The sequence below is a fragment of the Patagioenas fasciata genome, chromosome Z (assembly GCF_037038585.1).
Source record: "Patagioenas fasciata isolate bPatFas1 chromosome Z, bPatFas1.hap1, whole genome shotgun sequence".
In the NCBI taxonomy this organism is placed as follows: Eukaryota; Metazoa; Chordata; class Aves; order Columbiformes; family Columbidae; genus Patagioenas; species Patagioenas fasciata.
In genome coordinates this window covers 62,217,515-62,242,167 of record NC_092560.1, presented here as the reverse complement: position 1 = coordinate 62,242,167, position 24,653 = coordinate 62,217,515, and the positions used below count along the sequence as shown (strand labels likewise).

The window sequence follows — 24,653 nt, the reverse complement described above, 5'->3', positions numbered from 1 at the left end:
CTACAGTTACAGCTAATACCTTACAAAAAAAGAAATGTGGAAGGTGCAGGGAAGAGTTCAGAAGTCGGAGGACCATGACCTGCCATTTCTCATCCTACTTACACTTCTGTTGAGATCGCATGATTTCTGAAGGCAACAAGAAAAGAGCCACAGCAGCGCAGCCCCAGGCGCGCTGCCTTCCTGCGCGGCACGAAGTGAAAGGCGCTAATCGCTCGGCTCTCCGCCCCGCCGGCGCATCCCGGCCCGCGGGGAGGGGAGATGGGACACCTACCTGGGATGGCCAGGTTGGTGAGCGGGGTGCGGTGGATGCTGCCGGGCAGCGCTGCCATCCAGTCGGCAAACCGCAGCTCGTTCTTGCCTTGCGACGAAGCCATGCCGCCGCCGTTCCCCTGCCGCTCTCCCGCCGCCGCCGCTCGCTCCAGCCCGCCTGGCTCGGCCCCGCCCGCCCGGTACCGCCCCGCGCCACTTCCCCCCGCCCCGCCGAGCCCGGGCACTGCCCCCAGCCGCCTCCCTGCGGCGCGGGGCCGGCTCCTGTTGAGACCCCGCAGGGTACGGCGGTCGGGGTCGCCGCCGGTGGTGCCCTCTGTCCTGTCAGCGGTGGGTGCTGGCGGGGCCAGACGGCAGCACCAGCAGCACAGCCCGAGGCGCTCGGCGGGGCGAACCCGACCTAAATAACACAGGGGCCTTGGGGGAGAGAGAGCAGGGTCACGGCCAGGCCCTGGGCAGGAGCCACATCTGCATGGGCTCTTCGCAGCCGCCAGCAAGCCCCCCTCCAGCCGGCCGGTTCGACCCCATCACCGCCCCCCTGGAGCGGGTGGAGGCAGCAGAGCCCTCCCCGGGCTCGGCCACGGCCACTGATCTGTAGCCGACGAGGCACCTGCTCGCGGGATGGCGTTTAGGGGCACTGGCTGGCTTCTGTTTCCCTGCCTCGCCCTGAGACTTCACAATAACCTCCCGGGCCTTGGCCAGTAGTTGCTTAAATGCCTTCTCCACCGAGACCTGGGCAGGTGTGGCATCTGATCCCTGTGTCAGGCTTGTCTGTCTCTGATACAAATTTCTCCTTTTGCAATAGGTTATCACATTAAAAAAAAAAATCCTCCTTACTTGAACACTCTGAAGATTTTTGGCAATAATTTTTATTGTCCTTTAAGGATGATCCAAAGTAATACCTTCCATTCTCATTCCCAACTGTCTTTGGAGAAGCATCTTAAATGTTGGCATTAACAAAGCATTCATGTTACTCCCTCCAGATCAATGAATGAATAAAACTGATAAAGCTCTGTGAGCAACCTTGAACTATCTTTTGACTTCAGTATGACTGCTTATTTTTTATCAAATCTGTTGATATGCGTGTGGAAGTTCAACTGGTAGATGTGTCAGAAAGAGTGCCTAGAGAGAGCTGCGTCCGAGCCAAGTTCAGTTATCAGTTCACCTTGAATCGCTAGCAGGGTCAGCTGTGATCCTGTAGCTTATATTGTCACTCAATATCTTCTACAACTCTTGGCTTTGGAAATAAAGTTGCAGGGAACAGTTGCTAATAACTTTTTTTTGCTCTTTCTGTACAAGTTTCCAGAGCAAGTATGAAGAAAAGCTCTTTCTTCAGCCACAAAATAACAATTTATTGGAAAATGAGTGAATATTTCTGAGGTATCTAAATAAAGGAAATTTTGCTGACTCACTTTTTGCAATAGAAATAGCTCTTAAGGTGGGAAATGACTGGGAAAATGTGAACAGATGACCTTGGGAAGATATTGAATCTGGATCGAGTAGTACAAGATGAAAGGGGAGAAGTAAGCAAATAGTCAGTGAGATGGATTTCATTTTTGCAGTATTACTTCCTGCCTATTAGTGTGCTAATCAGCCCCTTCCAAAATCCATCGTATTAGTAAACATGGAAAAAAAAAAAAAAAAGAATCCACATTTTGGATACAAAGACATAAAACCCATTTATGACCTGAAGATGGAAGATGTTACTTTACGTCATCTTCAAAGGACAGAAAGAAATTGTAGTAAAAAAATAAAATCAAGATTTCTGAAGAGCATCCAAGTAAGGAGTAAAGAATGTTTTTATCAACGTGATTGGATCAAATAAGTACCGAAGTTGTTAATGGATTTCACTGGTTACCTGGAAAACCACTGCTGAATTTTCATCCATTCCACTATGTGTTCTATCTTTTCTGAAATACAACTGAAGTATACAGCTTTTTGAAAAGTTAAACATGTAGTTAATATTTTTGTTGATCTCTTCCAGTCTCTGAAACTTTGGGTGTAGCTTGGAACAAAATAAAACCAATACGTGGATAATCCTGTCATTTCAAAATGTATTCTTAGGTATAATAATGCCCAAACTAACTGATGTCAGTCCAGGTCTCTCAGTACTGCTTTCTGCTTTAGTGGAGAGCTGTAAACATCCCTCTCTGTGCTGACTAGAAACTTATTGACCTTTGCTTCCACTAGTAATTACAGTTCTTTTATCTTCTTAATGCCCAAAGTAAGATTCTTCATAGTCTAGGTTTTTAAACCATGGATACTTTACTTTGTAAAAACCAGTCCCCTCTAACACGTCTCATACCAATAGTGTTTGAGGAGATTTGCCTTTCTTTCTAATGCACTGTAACTGCTAAAACAGAAGGCTTAAAATGTGTCACTGAGTCTCTATGAACTTGTGCCAACACAAGGTTAAATACTATGGAGGGAGGTGGGATAGGAAAGGGAGCTGTTATGGGACAGAAAGCAGGAAACACTTCTACAGCAACCTGAAGAAACATTTATGTGGAAGTTTTGACTTTAAAAGGTAGGGGTTTTTTGAGCTTTTCAGTGGCTTGAAACTTCAGCATTTGTTTAGACCTATACACGGGAGGAGTTTAATAAAAACTCTTCACTTACGAAGAGCAGTTTACTTTGATTTAAATTGAACCTTCCATTTTACTAATTTTAACTGATTTTAAAACAATGACGGCCTGTAAATCAAAATATCAACACAATCTTTTGTTCCTATTTAAAAATAGTTTTAAAAAGTAAAATCACATTTTTTGGTCAAATTACTGAAACCCCTACACATAATGAGTCTGAACTGTCAAAGAAAGTGGATTCCAGGAACCAAATACGTTAAAAGTCTAGGAAAGGCCAGATACAAAGAAAACGAAAGACATTGCCAAGATACTGAAAAATACCATGTTTGCTCTTTTTTTCTCTTTTTTAAATTTTTTTTTAAATTATTATTATTATTTTATATTTATGCTGAGCTCACTGAAGATGCCATGAAGAGAAGGAAAATTGAAGTAATACTATCTGTTCATCATGTATTGTGCTCTCTCCAGTCTGCAACTATGACTACATGGATGAATAGTGACACCTCTGCTGCTATGGAACAGAAAAACAGAGTAATTTAGTGAGTAGGAATGTCACTTCAGCGCTCAAAATTAATTTCATTGCTAAAAAGCTTTCCATTGGTTTTATTCTCTTAGAAATTATCATTTTAATGGTAAACATTCACTTTTATACATTGTCATTTCAACAGTCAGATACTTTGCCTTTTCGTATGTCCTTGGCATCTATTTAATCATGTGAATAACAAAGGAGAAACAGGATCTTTTTCTCTAAATTACATAAAGTACATTCCACTCTGAAAGGTAAAAGAAGAAGTGGCTTAATGGCACATTGTCTCTCTGCAGTTTTCCTATTATATCTGATTTATTTAGAGCCTGCCTTAAATCTGTTGTTAAAGAATTTAAAATGAGGTTTTGAACAGAAGAATTACTATTGTTTTAATATTTGAAATTTTTCAGCAGATTCTGCCTCTGAGGTTTGATCTCTTCCTCCTTCCTACTGCCCATTTCTATTTATAGAAGTTTTTCAGAACAAATCCTGGCTGCCATCCCATGTTTGCAGCTCTCATGGCTTTAAATGACGCCATCAGTCACATCTAGGCAGCAAAGACCTTTTGGTTTTTTGCAGCTCAGTTCCCGATTATCTTATTGTTATCTGAGAACACAGTGGATCTGCATTATTCTCAACTTTGTTATTCCTCACAGCTAACAGGTGTAGAAAGTCATTTTTATCTGTAAGATAAGCACATATACCCCTAAAGAGTCAAAGGAACTAGACTGACTGATTGAGAAGTAATCACTTTTTAAATGATCGTATGGCTGAAGAAAAGATGTGACAAGTATATTTGCTGTTATTTCATACTTCATCTGGTTACTTTGACAATCTCACCTTGCATCTATTAAGCAATCTCTGTTTAGCAGTATTCATCCTGTCAAAACACCTTACAAAATTTCTGACCAGACAGAAAAAAAATCCTTGTAGAAACAGGGTAAATAGTCTTTTCTTAACTTTATGGGAAACAATGTGTCTGTTTCTGCTTCTTAAGCAGAAGAAAATGTGTTTTATTCTGCACTCTGATTTGTTATTCTCTACTAAGAAAATGTAAGCATCAGTGCCTTGCTGGTACTGATATTGAACCTGAGAAGGAGCCGTATTTGTTCTGGGCAACAGACAAATGTCAAGATGTTAATGTTATCCCCACTCTTCATTACTGTGAACTTGTCATGCTTTAATTCCATCCAGCAACTAAGCACCATGCAGCCACTCGCAACTCCCCCTAGTAAAACTGGGAGCAAAATCTAATTTTAATATGAAATAAAATAATTAAAGTGTGTGACAAGGTACTTATTGACAAGGTACTTATAGTTAACCAGATTCTGGAAACTTGAAATGAAGAGGCTGAAATGTGAATGAAAATATTTGTATCCAGTTCTCAGGTGGAAGTCAATTTCACCATAGCTGCTCCTCTCTGAACAGTATTTCTCAGGTTTCTGGAAGAAGGTTTGTTTTGTTTTGTTTCTGGAAGAAGATTTGTTGTATTTTCAGTTTTCTAAGTGTGCCATGTGGAGTCCTGCTGTGTCTCACCTCCGATGCTTGCTTAAAAACACAGCAGTGCCTAGATTTTTTACCTGGTTAAAAACAATCAAGTTTGGTTATGTTGGCATTCGTGCAAAGACTCTCAAGGCATTACCAACAGCAGCAATGGTAGAACATTAACAGGTTGCCCAGAGAGGTGGTAGATGCCCCATCCCTGGAGACATTCAAGGCCAGGCTGGATGGGGCTCTGAGCAACCTGACCTGCCTGAAGATGTCCCTGCTTATTGCAGGGGGGGTTGGACTAGATGACTTCTGTAGGTCCCTTCCAACCCAAACCATTCTATGATTCAAAGAAAAGCCCTATTTTCTAGCCAGTACTGTAGGTTAATAACAAAGCAGGCAACTTTGCTACAGGGAAGGGTGAGAAAGAGGTTGTGTTTTTACTTCTAAACAGACCTGACAGTGTTTAAACATTTTCTATAGAAACTCATGAACATTTTGTCCTGAACTTTTGTCTCTGTGACTTGAAGGCTCCACACTTAACTTGCAGACAAGGCTTGACTCAGGTGTAAATTTCAATACATTAGCAAGGTAGAAAACACGTAAATAAGCTAGTTGAGTGGTGGAGTTACCACTGGCAATGCAGAGAAACAAGCTCCAGTGTTGATCTTAATCCATGTAGCTATCCAATGTGCTGTTGATATGGTCACAAAAGCCTTTATCAATACGAAAATATCTGATTTTGGTTATAAAAAATAGAGTTAAAAGACCCAAACCAACCTCTCCCATACTAATGTTTAAGCTTTCCAGCAGCAGCAAAAAGTGTGAAAAGTTTTCAAGCCAGTCAGATAATCCCATAACTCTATTTAGTTTTGTCAGAAAACAGAACCTTCTGTATGAATAGAAATTTTAACTGTTACCTATGATAACAGATAACACACTCCAATTCAGATTGGAGAATTCAGGTCGTCTCGATGCTGAGATCTTACCTTTGGGGTTGTAGCTAGCATAGACAAATTAGTAATGTTCCAGGCAGGGTAAAAACTGTTAAAAATGCAGGACAGAACCAGATCAAGAAAAAAAAAATATTTTCATTGACAATATTTATTATGTCATCACATGGTGGTAAGAAAAGACAAATCCATACACAGAAAAATCAGTGAAGGTAACAAGAATGAAATGGATGAGATAATCAGAAGCAGATAGTGTTTGCAGGATTTTACAGTGGACCACCAGACACAGAAAGTGCAATCAGTTTGTCTGTGTCAGCCATTTTGGATGTAGTTCAAATCTACTAGGCAGAGTGGTTAGCAACTGAGGGAGAAGAAGAAAACGGTATCTCTAAACAGATAGTAAAGTACGTCTTTCTTTTTTAAAGTATGGAAATTAAGTGCTGTAAAAACTGATTCTCAGCTTTTACAACTGTTCTTTACCATCAAGATATTTGGAATGACATCTTGTAATTGATCTTGGCTACGACTGAGCAGCACATATGCATTACTATATAGTTGGCATTTCCTTGCTGTAGGATTATATTTAAAAGAGCAAACATCACTCAAACCATTCATGTTCTGTAGTAAATGTTTTTTAAAATAAGCTAAAAGAAATGGTAACTGCACTAAATGAGAAAATAGAAAAAGCAAGTAAATGTATAATGGTGGCTTAAGCAGTGAATATTAAGCAATAATAAAAAAAATATTGCTGTGCCTGTTGGAGAATAGTCCAAAATCAATGAAGATGATAAAAACACTCCACTGTATTCAGTGGGGTTTTTATCCCCTGGATGGAAAACTAGTATCAGTTGGTTAATAGTTGATGCATCCACTGTGCCTATACTGTAAGCCACTAGCGATGCAAAGTCTTTTTCTGTTTTTTAAATAGAAAGGGTGGTGGACAACAACGAGACTTTCCAAACAGAAGCTGCAGAGTGTTAATAGTGGTCAGTTCCACTCTTGAAAACTTGAGTCATGTCTCATGACAGATGAATTTCTGCATCCTGGATGAGGCTTTCCAAACAGGCTCTTGCTGTTTGTATGGTAATGAAGCACTCCCAAAAGGTGTTGAAACTAGTCAGCACAACTAATGAGATTTTAGCACACTATGTGAATTGGTATGCTAGCCACCTTTCACTTGCTGCCATCAGTGTCTGCTAGGGGGATAAGAGGTAATGTTTCTTTTTAATTACAAACTTCATTATCAATGTGAGAGGTGCAGTTGCTCCATCTAGGTATATGCAGGTCGGGTAGTATGGGATGCAGGGCAGTGTCTCAAGACCAAAAAAAAAGGGGTGATGCACCCAGCTTTTCTGGAGGAAGAGCTAGGAAGAGGTTGGCATGGATGCTAGAGAAACAGAGATGAGAACTAATTGTGGGAAGTCAGCATTTCCATGGTGTGCCCCACTCCACCATGTGATGTTAAGGAATGCTACATGGTCGTTGCTCAAAGGTAACATACTGTGTAACAACACAAAACTTCTTACCTAAACCCAGCAATATTTGTTCTACCAACCCAACAAAATGAGGTGAGAGAGAAAGAGGGACAGAACAAGAGAATGGAAAAAGTGGGTTGTAATGAAGAATGGAAAAGAATCCCCCAAGAACATGGAGAAAGCTGGTATTCAAAGGTGACAGTGTTGCTGAAATCATTGCTAGGCCACTCTCCATCATCTTTGCTAAGTTGTGGGAAGCGGAAGAGGTGCCTGAGGACTGGAAGAAAGCAAATGTCACTCCAGTCTTCAAAAAGGGCAGGAAGGAGGACCCGGGTAACTATAGACCAGTCAGCCTCACCTCCATCCCTGGAAAGGTGATGGAACAACTTATCCTTGGTGCCATCTCAAAGGGTTATTAAGGGCAGTCAACATGGCTTCACCAAGGGGAAATCATGCTTGACCAACCTCATAGCCTTTTATGAGGACATAACAAGGTGGATAGATGATGGTATAGCAGTGGATGTGGTCTACCTTGATTTCAGTAAAGCATTTGACACAGTCTCCCTCAGCATCCTAGCAGCTAAACTGAGGAAGTGTGGACTGGATGATCGAGTAGTGAGGTGGACTGGGAACTGGCTGAAGGAAAGAAGTCAGAGAGTTGTGGTCAATGGGGCGGAGTCCAGATGGATGCCTGTAACTAGTGGAGTGCCTCAAGAGTCAGTGCTGGGACCGGTACTATTCAATATATTCATCAATGACTTGGATGAGGGAACAGAGTACACTATCAGCAGATTTGCTGATGACACCAAGCTGGGAGGAGTGGCTGACACACCAGAAGGCTGTGCTGCCATCCAGAGAGACCTGGACAGGCTGGAGAGTTGGGCGGGGAAAAATGTAATGAAATATAACAAGGGCGAGTGTAGAGTCTTGCATCTGGGTAGGAACAACCCCAGGTTCCAGTATAAGTTGGGGAACGACCTATTAGAGAGCAGTGTAGGGGAAAGGGACCTGGGGGTCCTGGTGGACAGCAGGATGACCATGAGCCAGCACTGTGCCCTTGTGGCCAGGAAGGCCAATGGCATCCTGGGGTATACTAGAAGGTGGGTGGTTAGTAGGTCGAGAGAGGTTCTCCTTCCCCTCTACTCTGCCCTGGTGAGACTACGCCTGGAATATTGTGTCCAGTTCTGGGCTCCTCAGTTCCAGAAGGACAGGGAACTGCTGGAGAGAGTCCAGCGCAGGGCAACAAAGATGATAAGAGAGTGGAGCATCATCCTTACGAGGAAAGGCTGAGGGAGCTGGGTCTCTTTACCTTGGAGGAGACTGAAGGGTGACCTCATTAATGTTTATAAATAGGTAAAGGGTGAGTTTCACAAGGATGGAGCTAGGCTCCTCTCGGTAACAACCAATGATAAGACAAGGGGCAATGGCTACAAACTGGAACCCAAGAGGTTCCACTTAAATATGAGAGGAAACTTCTTCTCAGTAAGGGTGACAGAACACTGGAACAGGCTACCCAGGGCGGTTGTGGAGTCTCCTTCTCTGGAGACATTCAAAACCCGCCTGAACACATTCCTTTGTAGCCTCATGTAGGTGTTCCTGCTCTGGCAGGGGGATTGGACTACATGATCTTTTGAGGTCCCTTCCAATCCCTAATGTTATGTGATTCTGTGACAGTATCACCAAGAGGTTAGAGATCAAGTTCTGGGGCTTATGTCTACCCTTGGCAGAGTTGGTCTTGCTTTTTCTTCAGAGAGCATCTGCCCATCTGCCACAAAGTTCCTCCCAATTCCTATGGACTCAGCTCTGGCTCTCTGTGCTTTGAATTGCTGCCTCACTTTTGACCTATGTGGCAAACTAAATTATGCATGTAAGACCTTGATTGCCTGACCACATTTCATCTAATGAACCATTCAAACAGCTGTAACTAGTTCTAGCTAGAACTTGGAAATCAGGCATCAGTTTCAAAAAAAAATTTTTTCCCACAGGATTGGGCCCTTATACTGTACATCGTGTCTTGCTACCAGAATGAAAAGTTGTTAAAAACAGTTTCATTAAATGCAGCGTATCTCTGGATTATAAAGATAATTAAGCTTGAAAATGTAACAAACTCTGTGACACTGAGCATATTAAAGGTTTGAGGAATTCCTAATAAAAATACAGTCCCCTGAAGATTAAAACTCATTATTTTTTGCAAAATAAAGTCACACATTTTAGCTGCTAGGCTGTAAAATATTTGCCTAATTCTCTCAGGAAAGACCAGGGTTGAAAAGACCATCAGAGGCTTCTTCCCACATAACCAGCAAGCACCATAAGCCAACGCAAAGGGCAGAAGGTGCTGTCTGGCTGTGGCCAGCCTCCTCTCACTGCTCTTGAGCAGCTGTGACGTCCTGCAAACTGCCCTGCCATGCACTGTGAGTGCTACGCACCTGCAGCAGCCCATGCAGGTTGCAGCTTTAATAGAGTGCTCTTTACAGCCTGCCAGTATTTTAACAATGTTTACCCATTTTACTTTTTTTTCACTATTTTACATTGGATGCGATAGGTTAGGAATCAGAATAAGCCCTTGTTCCACTGAAGGACCTACATGTGGTCATAGTCTAACAAAGAGGGTTTCAGCACTTGGTTTCTTGATTCAAGACCTTAAAGTCTGGTCACATTTTCCTGACAAACAGAGCCTTGTTGAAAAACACACATTGGTCAAAGTAAAATCACTCCTTCCAAAGTTGACTTTTGCCAATAACTAAATCAATAGGGGCTGGGGAAGATGTATCGCAGCAGAATGGTGGTGGGAGGGATGGGGCCATTTGGGGTGAGCACCTGGAGCAAAAGGCAGCGCCTGTGCCCTTGGCAGCAGAACTGGGTCTGGGAGCATGACTGTTCCTGCCTCACCCCCACAACACCTGCTGCAAGCACTAGAGATCAGCTTTTTTATTTCTTTTCTTTTTTGTTTTTTTTTTTTTTTTAAGGAGTGAATAATGTCTCATCAAAAGTGGAGTCCAAATTCAAAGTGTCAATTGTAAGTCCAAATAATCACTCCAATGACAAAACAAAGCCCAGTGTGTCCCGCAAAAGTGCTGGACAGCTCCTTTTCTTGACCCATAGCCTGAACTCAATGTACCATCACTTTGCCTTAATACACATCTGACCGTTTAGTTGTTTTAGTTTTTTTCAGGTACTCAGTTTTCTTGTTACAACCTTTTGGGACAATAGGCAAAAGCAAACCTTTACAGCAATAAATGTTCCCTGTCCTTTCCACAAACTAGCTGCTTTCAGCTCCTGCTTTTGTAAGGGCTGAGCAGGCTAGAGCACAACTGAGCTATAATGTGCAGAATCTGCTCTTTCTCATGTTGGCTCCACACACCATGGAGATCAGTGGGGGCATATGTGGACAAGACAACAAAAAGCAAAAGAATTCTGTGGTAATTTCTGCTGCTGTGAGAAGCAAATACTTAATCCAGCCAGTGTGCGTTCTTTATGCTTTCACCTAAAGGGAGATCCAGGATGTTTTTCTTGTGGTAATTACAGCTTTGTGAAGCCCACATACCTAAGGATGAAGCTGAACTAACCTCTGGAGGAGGCTGGGAGAAATGCTGCTGGGAATGCTGGTGTCAGCAAGTTGCAGTGCAGAGAAAGCTCCTGGAGTGCTGGGGCTGACATGGAGCCCGGGGCTGGAGAGCCACAGTATGGTGGGGTTGTGTTCATAGCTGGAGAACCATGAGATGGCTGGGTTGTGTCCACAGCTGCTCTCAAGGCTGTCTCCAACACCAGGAAAGGCATCATGAGATGAAGGAGGAACAGATGGACTTGGAGAAGAGGGAGGAACTGGAGAGAAAAAGCCCAGAGTACAGATTCATTATTCTCCAGACAAATGAAAATACCTTTCTGAGCAGAGCACGGTAGCAGAACATGAAGTATTTATTGTACATAGGCTTAATTAGTGCAATTTTAAGTGCTAGGTTAAATTTGATGATTTTCATGCAGACTTTTCTTTTAACATTTTATTTTGTTTTAATAGAATTCTTTCTGGGTTGAGGGGTGGTGAGATGCAGTTCTATGTAAATCAACAGTTTTATGCAAGTGTACATATGTAGAGATATGAAACTCATACAATACCTATTGATGAATTGAAGAAAATGAACGTTGATTCAGTGCATAAGTATTTTATTAAAAATCTTTTTGTGGAAATGATACAGCATATTCAGCAGTAGCTAAATTGTAAAAATAGACTGATAATGTTTCACTGTTATGTTAAGCTTGTGCTATCTGAAAAACAGGAGCGTTAATGTGTCATTCCACTAACCATATAAAGTGAAAAAGACAGCAAAAGTCAGTCCCATTTTCAGAATTTCGTTTTTGGAAGAATTTTCCACTGCTGAAAGAGAAGCAGCAGGAGCAGGTTTGTGAATGGTCTGCATGATAAACAACTTCAATCATGCACAGACTGAACAGACACAGTGGGTAAAATCCTCTCCCCTTTGAAGTCAATGGGAGGCTCAACACCAAACGTGAAGGAACCAGCCTCCATAATTGCTGTTTGGGCTTTCCTTGCGATGTTTCATTTGGAAGTCATACTATTGGCTAAATAGAGTGTTGTGGAAGGTGAAGGAAAAGCAGGAGCTGCTTTTTCAATTTATCCTGATTTTGTTTAAAACAAGACCCCTTCTCTTTTAGTGAACTTTCCTTTCAGCCAAGTTCTTCTAAGTACCTTCTAAGTAACTGCATGGTTTTTTTGACACTGTGCTCTGAAACTGATAAGGGTGAGCAATGGAATGCAGGAGAGGCTTATGCTTAGATGTATTGCTATAACAACTTAGAATTCTGATAACATCCCATAATTGAGAGGAACGTGTTTGCAAGGAGGGGCGGACAGAACAGGGGACTAAAACTGACCGACTGAGTATTCCATCCCATCCAAATCATACACACTATGAAAGAGGGAGATCACGAGGGTCTCGCTTTCTTCGACCATGGCTAGCATCTGAAGAGGACTCTGCCAGTCGTGCCTGCAAATCCGAGGCCTGAGACCCCACATCCCTGAATCCAGTTCTGGTTTGCTCTAAAGTCCCACTCAGGACTTCCAGGTGCCTGCCCTGCAGCTGCTGGAGTGACACCAACTCAACTCCCACAGGCAGCCCTGTGTTACATGGGATATTCAAGATTGGTTTTGTATATTTTGCATATTTTCTCTATTTATTAGTAGCATTAGTAAAGCCTTTAAAACCTTTCCATCTTGAAGTCTCTCTTCCTTATCCTTCTATCACTTTTTCCTATGTGGTGGGGGGGATAGATTTACAGAAAGCATCTGCCACAGTTTATTGTTGCCTTGCAATAAACTTTGACACCATTGCAAATGAGGATCAGAAATATGCACTGATCTCCTGCATCATTCTTCTTTGCTGGAAACAAACTTGGGATCCAAGTTTGAAAATTGTATTGGCCTGTGTGGAGACAGATGTCCTTATTCCCCCAAACTGAAGACATCCCAGAGAGAAAATGAAGTACTTTGAAACCTTACTGCCTCCAGGAAAAGTAAAGTCATTTTGAGAAACCTGCTTCATGCACACACGCTTGAAGTTGGAAGTCCAGCTGGGATGTGGTTCATCACCCACACTAGAGGGATTTCAGTGCTCTGAGAGAAGAAGATCTATTAGTCATCATCTCAACTCTCTTCTCCAGTCCTTCTCACTATACAATACTCTAGAAATTCTCTTTATTGGGAGAAGCTGTTTAAGCAACTTTCAGTAAGTTAGAAAAGTTCAGATGAGGTTGGTTTGAAGTGCCACCTTCTTTCTGGTGCACATAGAGGAACACAATAAAGAAGGATAATTAAGAAAAATATGAGAGCGGAAGATTTGAGAAGCTGCATGTGTGCCAGCAGTGGATAAATGGTTTACTGACCAAGGAATAATACCTTTGGAAAGAAAAAAAATCATCACAAAGGTACATTGGTATAATCTGAATGTCCTTTTGCTGCACTCTCAGTCCTGAAAGAAAGAAATCCTGCTAGATGTAGAAGGAACTTCTGTCATTTCATGTACACACAATCCATAAAGAAAATATTTTAAAATATAAGTATAAAAAGGCAATGTATCTCTCTGCTAAAACTGCCTGTGCCTGTGAGAGATAAGAGGGCAGGAGAAAGAAGAAATAACAGTAATTTCTTTCAAATTCACCTTTTAATCCACTTACTCCACAGTACCTACAAAACACCTTGCAATGGTTAGGTAGATGCTCCAGCAGCACTGTGTCCTAACCTGACCAAAAATGCCTCACTATCTCTTCACTTTTCCCTCTCCTTGCAGCTCCACTTTCTTTACACAGTAGTAAATTCATCAACTCAGATGTTGTTCACAGTGACATGCTAACAGAGACCTCTACTCACTAATGCAATACAAATTAATAACCTGAAGGAATGATTAGCATACAAGCCTTCAGGTGGTCAAAAGTAGATGTGAAATCCTAGGCAGATTTTTGTTTTGACATTTCTGTGCCTCACCTAAGTGGATCCCACAGCTCTAAAGTCCCCTGTGGTGGAGAAAGCTGTGGGATCCACCACCTGCCTGACCCTCCACTAGTCACCACTAGGACCAGCCACTTGCAACATCAGCCTTTGCCCTGAATCAGAGAAGAGGAATCACTGGGAAAGATTAGTATTGCTTGTCACTTGTGTTTTGCAGGCATTCTGGTCAAGTCTACACAACCAATTTCCATTTCCTGAATTTTGAAAGCAAAACTTCTCTGGAGACATTCAAAACCAGCCTGGACACATTCCTGTGTAACCTCATCTAGGTGTTCCTGCTCCGGCAGGGGGATTGGACTGGATGATCTTTCGAGGTCCCTTCCAATCCCTAACATTCTGTGATTCTGTGATTCCGTGATTCTGTGATTCTGTGATTCTCAGCAGTATATAACAGTGGGCATTTAAGCTGGGATCTTTAAAAGATTCATAAGAGGGAATAAATGTTGTTGCTTCTATTTTGTCTGCTAAAGCCTGGGAAGTTTAAGACACATCTCAAAAGTTACGAGGGGCACTTAAGGGACAGGGATATTTTCTTCCTTATTGGTTGTATAAATCAAAATAAATGAGACAAAGAAATAATTATGAGACTCATAAATCAGTGCCAATACTGGTACCAGACTCTAAATATTTAGGTAACTCTAAACCTCTCAATACCTCTCAAGAGTTAATTTCCAAGAATGAGTTTCTCTGTAGAGATAAAATTTGTTTCCAACACTATGCAACACATAGATTGGGTGTGCTATGATGATTAGGGACTTACACATTTTACAAGGGATAAAAGATGCCAAAGTTTGTCTTATTTGAAAAAAAAAGGGGGGGGGCAAAATAACACACACATTGTACATTGTGAAGTCATGTTTACAAGAAGGAAGCTATTTGCACACTGCTGTCACCAAGAGGAGAGGATAATTCAGAGCAGAGGCTGCCCAACTCATTCCCACAGCTCTCAGGGACCAGCAGCAGCAATAGGTCCATCTGACCAGCCTTCTTCACACTTGTGCCTCTTCCCAGTTTCCTCTCCAGAAAGAAGCATAACGGAAAGCTGTGAGAGACTGAGAAATGTATTCACAGATCCTCCACTGTTCCCCAATTTATTTTCTTGTCTAACTCTTTAACAAGCATTTTGTCAAGGAGAACTGAAGTATGCATCTCTGATTCTTCATTACCTTGACAAACTCATTTCTCTTATGGTCTCCCTGAAGGAACAACTAGCTTCTCAGGTCCAATTTTCATTTTAGCAGTCAAGCTTCTGTTGCAAAAATGTCTTTTTCTTTTTTTTTTTTTTCCTTTGAAAGTTTATGAACATTAGGGTGAGAAGCAGGCATCGCTTTCCAAGTTTAAAAACACTTCAAAAAGTTTATTAAGGTTTATACTCTAAATCCAAATTGTATCTAATTATTCTCCTCCATCACACAATGTGTTTGGATCCTGTGCTTCCTGTAACCACCTCTAGAAGAAAATGCAGTATTTGTTCCCCAGGAAAGCTGTTACATATGTGCATTATGTAGTTTCCTTTTCACTTTTGCTAAATTAAAGCGATATTTTAAATATCCTGAATACGAATTTTGTTTGTCTCTGTTATTACAAAGCCTGAAGGAAAAGCAGGAGACAGTCTTATTTCCCTAGCAACAGAGAGTCAGGTGTGATTTATGACACTGTGCGTCCCTGCAGTTGTCTCCAAGCAACAAAGCAAACTGCGATGCCAACTGTTGTATGCACAATCTGTGGAGGGGGCCAAGGGAAAGCTCTGGAGACTGCATACCTATCCCTAGTATCAAACAGGAGGCAAGACTGAACAAACACAGGATTATCATAGAAATTGAAATCAATCAAATAATGTAGGCATCTCAGTTCAGACTTCCAAATGCTCAGTATGTAAATAATAATCTATTTTAAACCAGTCAGCACTTTGGTTACAGCTGTAGATGTGTGCCAATACTTTACCAAGTCTTTGCGTTGGCCTGTGAAAGTGGTACCACTGTGTCTGCTGTCCCTGAGCTGGCTCAGCAGGAGTTCTCAAGGAAAACAGCATAATTGCATAGTAAAAAATATTTTCAGTAATAATTCACTGTTAAAGTAGTAGCCAAAATCTGCCAAACTTCATTTGCCATTTCAAAGCTGTTTCCTCTTTGAAGTAAAGAGACTTACATCTACGATTGTGTCGTGTTGGCAAACATTGAATTTCTAAATAACAACTGTAAAACTAGTGAGGCTTGCCAAATACAATCATTACAGATACCACTATTTTCCTGGGAAAAAAATTACTGTTTTATTTAAGGTGAAATTTGCTTTGGAAGCTGAGGTTTTGTGAGTGAAAGTTGTTGTTTATGCATCAGTCTCCATGAACCAATACTTTTCAGGTGCTTTTTGGGGGCAGAGCTAACTCCTGTGGGTTACCAAAAGTAAGCAAGCACTTCCTTACGTCAGCATTTCATCCCCACTCATAGTATACTCCTACTAGAAATCCATAAAACCTCTGAAATACCAGTGTTCATTCCACTGCGGAAAACACAGTGATTTGTGCAGGAAGTGCCAGATCCCGTCACACTGAAATCAGGGAAGACCTGCCGACCAACAGGTGAGGATGAAGCAGGGACGTGCTGGGATCTCCCCAGAGGTCACCACCTGCTGGTGCTGGAATCACTGCACCCGGCTTTCACACATCTGAGCCCCTGCCAAGCCTGATCTGGAGGCAGAGTGGGCAGAGACCATCACCTCTCTCTGGCCCTTCCCTGCCACATCAGCATCAGGATGAACTTCTGCTCTGTGAAGAGGGTTTTCTTCTAGGGCTTTGCGAGATGAAAAACACACCCAGCACAGTGCCTCTCACCTGCGTGGCTTGGGTGCATCGCCAGCATCTACAGCCTGGAAATATTGGTAAGCAAAGGAGAAAGACTTAGTGAAGACTTTTAGATTATCCCTCATGTTTTAGGGATCAAAGCTCTGAAATTGCAGGGACAACATGGGTGCATGAAGGTCTCCAGGGAGCAGGGTGGCTGGGATCAGGTTTGTGTCACTACTCAGTCATGGTTTATCCCAGCTGAGCTAACCATAGTTACCCACAGTTCCTGCCTTTCCCAGGCAGGAATTAATTTACCATCATCCTTCTAGCTTTCAGCTTCTCACTTCTTGGAGTGCTACGTGAGTGGCTGTACACTGAAGCCAGCCTGCCTAATTTCAGCATGCTAGGCAATAGCCGCCTTGCTTTGTGCTTGCAAAAGATTCTAGACAGCTTATGTTTTTTCACTTGCATAGGTTTCTGCTAATGGTTTTCTCCTCTTTTTTTTTTTTTTTCTTTGACTTTTCTTTAGGCCTTATCCTTTTGGAAAATCAACACTGGAGTCTTTTTGCAGACTATTTCTTACTAAATAGGACATCATTATTTACCTCATATTTTTGTCCTGATTTTAAAAGCTGTCTTTCTGTAAAGCTGCTCTAAGAGAGCTCTCACTTAAAACTTTTTATGATAATATCTACCAAAATTCTGGTCAGCTGGCAGCTGTTCCTTAATTTCAAAAGAGCATAAACCTGTCAGCCATAATGTTGACATTTCTTTTTATATAACTTTTTTTTTTCCACCTGAAGCAGTGAATTCTTGTAGTGATAGAGGCCCATATTTATGCTGAATTAAAAAAAAAAAAAAAAAAGGATTTACACCTCTATTGACACTGCTTCTGTAGCTCAGGTCTCACTGCAATTTTGAATATTTAAAAAGAAAATACAATTTTCTTTGAGATCTAATACAGTACCAAAATGAGGCTTGTTCTCCCATTCCCCTTTTTTAACCCACCATAATCAAACACAGATTTTTACATCAAACAGCAATCCTTGAAGAGGGTCAGTAAATGCCAGATAGCCCTATCAATACAAAATAGTAAACTTGTATCTAATATCTTTTACAAATTACAGCAGAATCTTAATCATGTGAATAGTATCACCGAATCTATGGGACTAGTTGCATGCCTGGTGCTATCAACAACCTCAAATATTTGTTTCTTTGATTTGAGATGTGAATTCTGATTCAATTTTATGGCATGTACCTGTCTTCCGTCATCTGCAGAGGGACACGCTGCCTCCGCTTGCTGAGTGTCACAAGGTGCTAAAAGCAAGAAGCTGATCCTCCTTAAAACACAAGGAAAGGTTGCCTGGATCCTTCTCATTTGGGCAGCCAAACCGTCTTTATGTCCTTCCAGAAAAGTGAAAACCTGAATGTCTCCCTTGTTTATGTAAATAGAGAAGCAAATAAGGGTTTTCTGGTACAAAAACTTTGAAAAAGGAGTAGCAGGTCCATGGAAAATACAAAACCATTTCAGTTATTTTGATGCTAATCTGCTTTTTATCTGTTTATGTATTTTTACAAATTTGTAGAGACTTTTAATACGAGGTTTAAAATTATCATCACAATGGAAATAAACCTCTGTAATTTATGTTTTCCTTGGATTGCAGCTTTTTATACTTTAAAGAATAAAAAAAATGGTTCAGGAAACCCAAACTTTGATATCCCTTCTTTACAGGCGTATTTAAAGGATGAGCTGTAAATGCCAAAAGTTTTATTATTCATCAGCAATCTATCCTTATTAGCTATCATGCCTCATGTGTGCCTATTTGCTTCTGGCAAGCTCATTTTAAATGGCACAACTTTGTTTAGGTTTGTTATTCTAATTAAAGGAAGTAGTCTGTCATTGTTAGAAATAAGTTTTTGTCTTAATCTTTTACCCTTTAGCTTTTTCTAAAGTACTGGCTTCTTCAGCATCCTAGTGAGGCTGCTAATGGTTTTTCAGTGTGTTTAGTGCTGCCCAGAGAAGCAAACAGACTATGGGATAATAAAAGACTGAATTCAACACTGACTTGCATCAGTCCTAGTAAAACTAATTAAATTCAGAGACAAAACAGGCTGTCAGTGGGTCTGCACACTGTGGGCCCCTTAGAGAAGTTGGAGACAGTCTTTTCCATCATTACTCTGCAATACCACCCCAGTTCTAGGAGTAAGTGGATGCAAAATAGTAATGACTAAATCTACTGTCTGAGAAGCTCAAGAGGAAGATGAGTTTAAAGAAACCCAGACACAACCATGGGGTCTTTATGGAAACTGTGGGGCTGGACAGCAGCACCAGGGGACCTGAGCACTGGCCAATGTCTGCAGGTTGGTGGACGCCAGCTCCAAAAGTGCACGTTCTCTGTATCCCTTCCTCTCCCTTCCTCAGAACTCCGGAAACTAATCTAGGGTCCACCAGACACTCCTCTCTCTACAAATCCACAAAGGTAGAGTCTCTCATGAGGGAAGAGGCCAAGAGAGAAGTCCTACATCCCCTTTCTTTGTTGGACCAAAAAGTATCAGATGGGACGATGGCAGGCAAACACTCTCCCTCCTGGAGTGATTCACTGCACCTCTGGAAACAAACAGTGAACAGGCTGCCCTGCTGGACCCTTCAAGGCAGCTCATCCTTGGGCTCCTTATGTCCTGAATTCTGTATTTTCCTTCCTCCCTTCCTCCCTTCCCTTCCTTCCTTTCCTTCCCTTCCTCCCTTCCTTCTCCCTTTTTCCCCTTCCCCCTTCCCCCCCTTCCTCCCTTCCCTCCTTCCATAGAAGTGGAAAGCATCTGCAAAATGTCTATGCTTGACATTTCTGAGATGAGTCTCCTGCCCTGGTACACCTCTTCCAGCAGCAGTTAAGTATGTGTCTGGGGGTTTATTGAGTTTTTTTTCTTCCTTTTCTTTGGCTCCCACTGAACTGTGGTGCAGATTTTCAAACTTATCTCAATGGCATATATGTTCTTTCCTGAACATTTTTCTCTGGCTTATGTGACTTGAAAAAATGCCTGATGAAGTAGTCTTCTGTGCCTGTACTCTACAACATAAACCTATGTGCTAGCCCTAGACGTACCAGTTCCCAATTGACATGCAAAAGCCATATGCGAGAAGTTCCTCCTTCTTTATTCACCATATAGAAGAGTCATTTCTCATTCCCCAGTGATGCTTTAACCAGTAAAGGATCACAATGGATCAATTTAAAATTTCGCTAAACAGCAATAAAATATTATTAATCCCTGCCTTCACTCTCTGGTCCCAGATCTCTAACAGTCATCATAAATACAGCAAACTGGGCTATTTGTCTATTCTTCAGCTCATACAGGAATAAACTTCTGTTTGATTTTCCAATCAGATCTGCAAACTTTCCATCTTTTATTCTCAACCCACACAAGTCAGTAAAATTGTCATCTTTTAAAAGCAAATATTGTACCTTCCCAGTTAAATTTTCATTTAAAAAATAGATCAATAGAGTTTGTAACTGATAACCAGATTATGATTGCTTTTAAGATTCTGCTATCTTTCCCATGAGATAATCTGACAGCACAATAAAATACATCTGTTTATTAGGAGGAACACTCACATGTTCTGTTTTAAAAGAGACCATAAATGAGATTTAGGATTTTAAACAGCCTGAATGATTTTATTTCCTCTTGATTTCTAGTTGCTTGATTTTTACACATCCTACTTACCTGAGAAGAGTTTTTTGAGAATGATTCAATACTTTTGTATATAAGTTAATATATATATACATACAGACAGACGGACACATATGCCCCTACCCATGTAACGAAGCAAGAAACTTTGTGCTTCTTTCACAGAAGCTAAACAGTGAGCCACTTTGTTCTCTGCAAAGCTCATCTGAAGATGTTCCTCTCTGCATTGTCCCTGTTTCCTCTCTAAAACATTTAGTCCCAGCCCTAATAAAAACACTGATCCCTGCCTCAAAAAACTGTTCTGCATTCCTCTCTGCAGTCTCTGTTTCCTCTCTACAACCTTTACTCCCAACTCCAATAAAAACACTGATCTCTGCCTCAAAAACCTGTTCTGCATTCCACCTGAAAGCAGAGGCAAAGAGCATCACTGAAATAATTATATCCGATAGTGTCCCAGTACTGTTTGTTTTGCAGTGTGGGGCCATTGTGTTTTTGCAATACAGGGAAAATGTTCTTTTCACTCTGGGGCTGGAACTGAAAAGTGTTAAGATTTGCCTCATGCCCCTGGGAATTATTGAGTGTTATTGTCATAGAATCATTGAATGGTTTCGCTTGGAAGGGACTTTAAAGACCATCTGGTTCCAAGTCCCCTAGTCCAGGTTCCAAGTCTCCAAGTCCACTAGACCAGGTTGCTCAAAGCCCTGTCCAGCCTCACTTTGAACACTGCCAGGGAGGGGGCATCCACAACTTTTCAGGGCAACCTCTTCCAGTGTCTTTCCACCCCCACAGTAAAAAATTTCTCCCTTTTGTCTAATATAAATCTATCCTCTTTCAGTTTAAAGCTATCAGCCTTTGCCCTGTCACTACATGCCCCTGTAAAAAGTCCCTCTCCAGCTTTCCCGTAGGTTTCCTTTAGGTGCTGGAAGGCTGCTCCCCAGAGCCTTATCGTCTCCAGGCTGAATAACCCCAACTCTCTCAGGTGTTCCAACCATCTGATAATTTTTGTGGCCTCCTCTGGCCCCTCCAACAGGTCCATATCTTTCCTGTGCTGAGGACCCCAGAGCTGAAAACAATGCTTCAGGTGGGATCTCACCAGGACAGAGTAGAGGAGCAGAATCACTTCCCTCAACCTACTGATCACATTTCTTTGATGCAGCCCACGATACGGTTGGCTTTCTGGGGTGAAAGCACACGTTGCTGGTTCATGTTGAGCTTCTCATCAACAAACATCCACAACTCCTTCCCCTCAGGCCTGTTCTTGAGCCATTCTCCACCCTACCTGTATTTGTGCTTGGGTTTGCCATGTGCAGGAGCTTGCAATTGGCCCTGTTGAACTTCACGACATTCACACAGGCCCACCTTTCAAGACTCTCAATGTCCCTCTAGAAAGCATCTCTTCCCTCCAGCATGTTGACTGCACTGCACAGCTTGGTGTCATCAGTCACACTGCTGAGGGTGCTCTCGGTTCCACTATCCATGTTGCTGACAAAAATGTTGAACAGCACTGATCCCAGTACCAACTCCTGAGGAACATCAGTCGTCACTAGTCTCCACTTGGACATCGAGCCACTTACTGCAAGTCTTTGAGTGTGACCTTCAAGCCAATCCCTTGTTGAGTGAGTGGTCCATCCATTAAATCCATGTCGCTCCAATTTAGACACAAGGATGTCGTGTGGGACAGTGTCAAATGCTTTGCACAAGTCCATGCAGATTACTTCAATTGCTCTTCCCTTTTCCACCAATGCTGTAATACCAGCACAGAAGGTCATCAGATTTGTCAGGCACAATTTGCTCTTACTAATGCCGTGTTGGATGTCACCAATCACCTTATTTTCCATGTGCCTCAGCATAGCCTCCAGGAGAAGCTGCTCCAGGATCTGGCTGGGCACAGAGATGAGCCGGACTGGCCTGTAGCTCCCCAGGTCTTCCTTTTTTCTCTTTTTGCAAATAGGGGCTATGTTTCCCCTTTTCCACTCACTAGGAACTTTCATACAGAGCATGATTTCTGCTCAAGTGACTCTGGGGTTATGCTTTACTACTAAGAACAGACACAAAAAAAGCAAAACAAAAATCACTGAACTAGGAGTGGAGATGAAGGAAGAGCTGACTCACTTGTGGGTAGCACTGCCCTCATGGGGATCAGGGGCATGACACTTTGTGGGTGGGAAAAGTAATGCCATGGAAGACGTGCTCCCTGGGTTGTGGCAATTAAAAATGTAATTTTAATAGTAATTTAAAATTTTTACTCTTAATTAGAAATTACTCTGGTAATTTTAAATGTTTGCATTTCGTAGTTAAAATCAGAATGTGAGGAGGCAAGCATTAGGAAGCAAGGAGATAAAATCTCTGACATCCATGCCGTGGAGGCTCCATGCAGAGAAAGAGGGTCTCTGCAGAGCCGTGGCAGCCCCACAGTCCATCTCCAGCTAAGGTGCAGAAACTCACATGCTAGTGGAGAGCAGTGACAGCCAGCTTTCTTAAGTGTTTATGCTGTTTAGAGAGGGAAAAAGCAGCCAAAACCAAGCTTGAGTGCCATTGCCACCACATAAGCAAACAGGCAGCAGGTGGTCATGTGCACCTAAATGTGTTTTTATGGTATGCCAATATAGAAACATAAATAAGGTGAAGAAAATATTGCATGTAATGCCAGATTCAAATCTGTTTATCATCCTTATTCCCAAGGGTCCCAATGTTTGGCTATTGAATTGCCGTTGCACTGACAATCTGAGCACAGAATGGAGGAAGGACACCATCACTCTTCAACAAGATAAAACATGTTTTATTTCATTGTGTTTTTCAATCTGTGAACTTGTCCTGTCAGATGAAATGAAGTAGTTACACACAGCCTTCTACTAATGCAACTGTAATGACATCTTAAAAATCTTAAATTCCTGTTACTCTCACATAAACAAAACCTGACAGTGATATTAATTTTCAGATTTTTAATTGATCCTGATTTTTAAGAAAATTTTCAGGCTTCTGAGATTACCATCTGAAGCAACAGATGGAGTTGCAGTCAACACCAGATTATCAACTGCCCAGCCCAAGGGAAAAGCCCAAGAAACAACAGCTTGTTAGCATCTACCACCCAGGTATTGCACAAAGTCCTAGCTTTCACCCTGGTTTTGTGCATCCCTTGAGTGAATCCAGGGGAGTTCTGAACTTCTTTCTACCCATGTGGGCATCCTTCACAGCCCTTCAAAAGGACATGACCCACTCAAGCATGTCCTCTCTCCTGGGCATCAGGCTGCATGGCCAACAGCCACCATCCTTCGTCTTCCTTGGGTGGCTCCACATTGGTGAGACCACCAGCCTTGTGGACTCACAGGGCATGTGTGACACTGCGGCTTGAACACCACAGTAGAGCTTTGAAGGCAGGCAGATATCGCAGCTGAAAACCAGACTGGGTTGTCAGACAGCCTGCTCAAGCAGCACAACTGGCAGGCTGCAGCCTTCTTTGAAACCAGCCATGGTATTTTGAGCTGCCACTCTGTTGTGTGTGAAGCCTAACTTTGCTGTTGACATTTTTTGTGAATATTTATATACCATAATATAATGAAAAGCAAGGTGAGAGACTCATGCAAATATATCTTAAAAATTTTCCTGTAAGACTTGAAGACACTGTGTGTTTGCTGGATGTTTCTGCTTGTCTTAAATCTCAGCAGATTTTTGTCATAAAAAAAAAAAGAGTTAAGTCAGAAGTTATTTTTAATGTTTTAATGCTACAACATTTTGTTGATGGAGGGACTCAAGTGGTAACCTTATACTTGTGATTATCTCCTGCCATAGCCACAGAGAAGCTAGGTGGTAGCATTTGCCATCCCACCAAGATGTGGCCTGTGACCTCCTTGGTTCCTCAAGCTCCCTGACAGGGACAAACAAATGGTGTCACACCATGGTACTGAACTGTGCCCCTGCACGGCACAGCATTTAGTGTTAGCAAACAAACCAAGTGCCAAACTCCTGCTTTAACCTGCTAACCTGGCTGGAAAGACATGGTGCTTTAAATGGATAAAGATATGAAAAAAATACATGATAGAAACTTGGATAAGTTTTCTATCTTTTCATTTCCTTCCCTACATTTTATTCTGTTGTCATGACTGCAGATATTACTATAAACACCTTATCAAAATCAGGTCAATCCCATTACAGTGGGAGCCGTACTTTAATGTCAGAAAAGGCCGGAAAGCCGCCCTCCTGGAAGCAGGAGATTTCCCCGGAGTGAGAGACATCTTTAATGTCAGAGACCCCATGACCCTGGAGTTAAGCCACTTCCATTGAACTACCCAGCTAGAACAGGAAGGTCAGAGCACACTCTCTGTTGGTAAAAATTACTAACTGTATGTATTAAAGCAATCCCACAGCTGCACTCTGGC

At 42.0% G+C, this 24,653-nt stretch overlaps 2 protein-coding genes across 3 annotated transcripts in view; both read right to left on the bottom strand.

Annotated features, from left to right (window-relative positions):
- The window catches only part of PLCXD3 (phosphatidylinositol specific phospholipase C X domain containing 3), an 87,100-nt gene extending 86,674 nt beyond the window's left edge, over positions 1 to 426 (bottom strand). For both annotated transcript variants that reach the window (XM_065861598.2, XM_065861599.2), the window contains exon 1: positions 272 to 426. In XM_065861598.2, the coding sequence (XP_065717670.1) occupies positions 272 to 374 (103 nt within the window). In that variant the 5' untranslated portion in view covers positions 375 to 426. The remainder of the gene's footprint in view (positions 1 to 271) is intronic.
- LOC136114746 (large ribosomal subunit protein eL37) overlaps positions 1 to 24,653 on the bottom strand; it is a 354,179-nt gene that overhangs the window by 192,169 nt on the left and 137,357 nt on the right. The gene's annotated exons all lie outside the window — the stretch shown is intronic.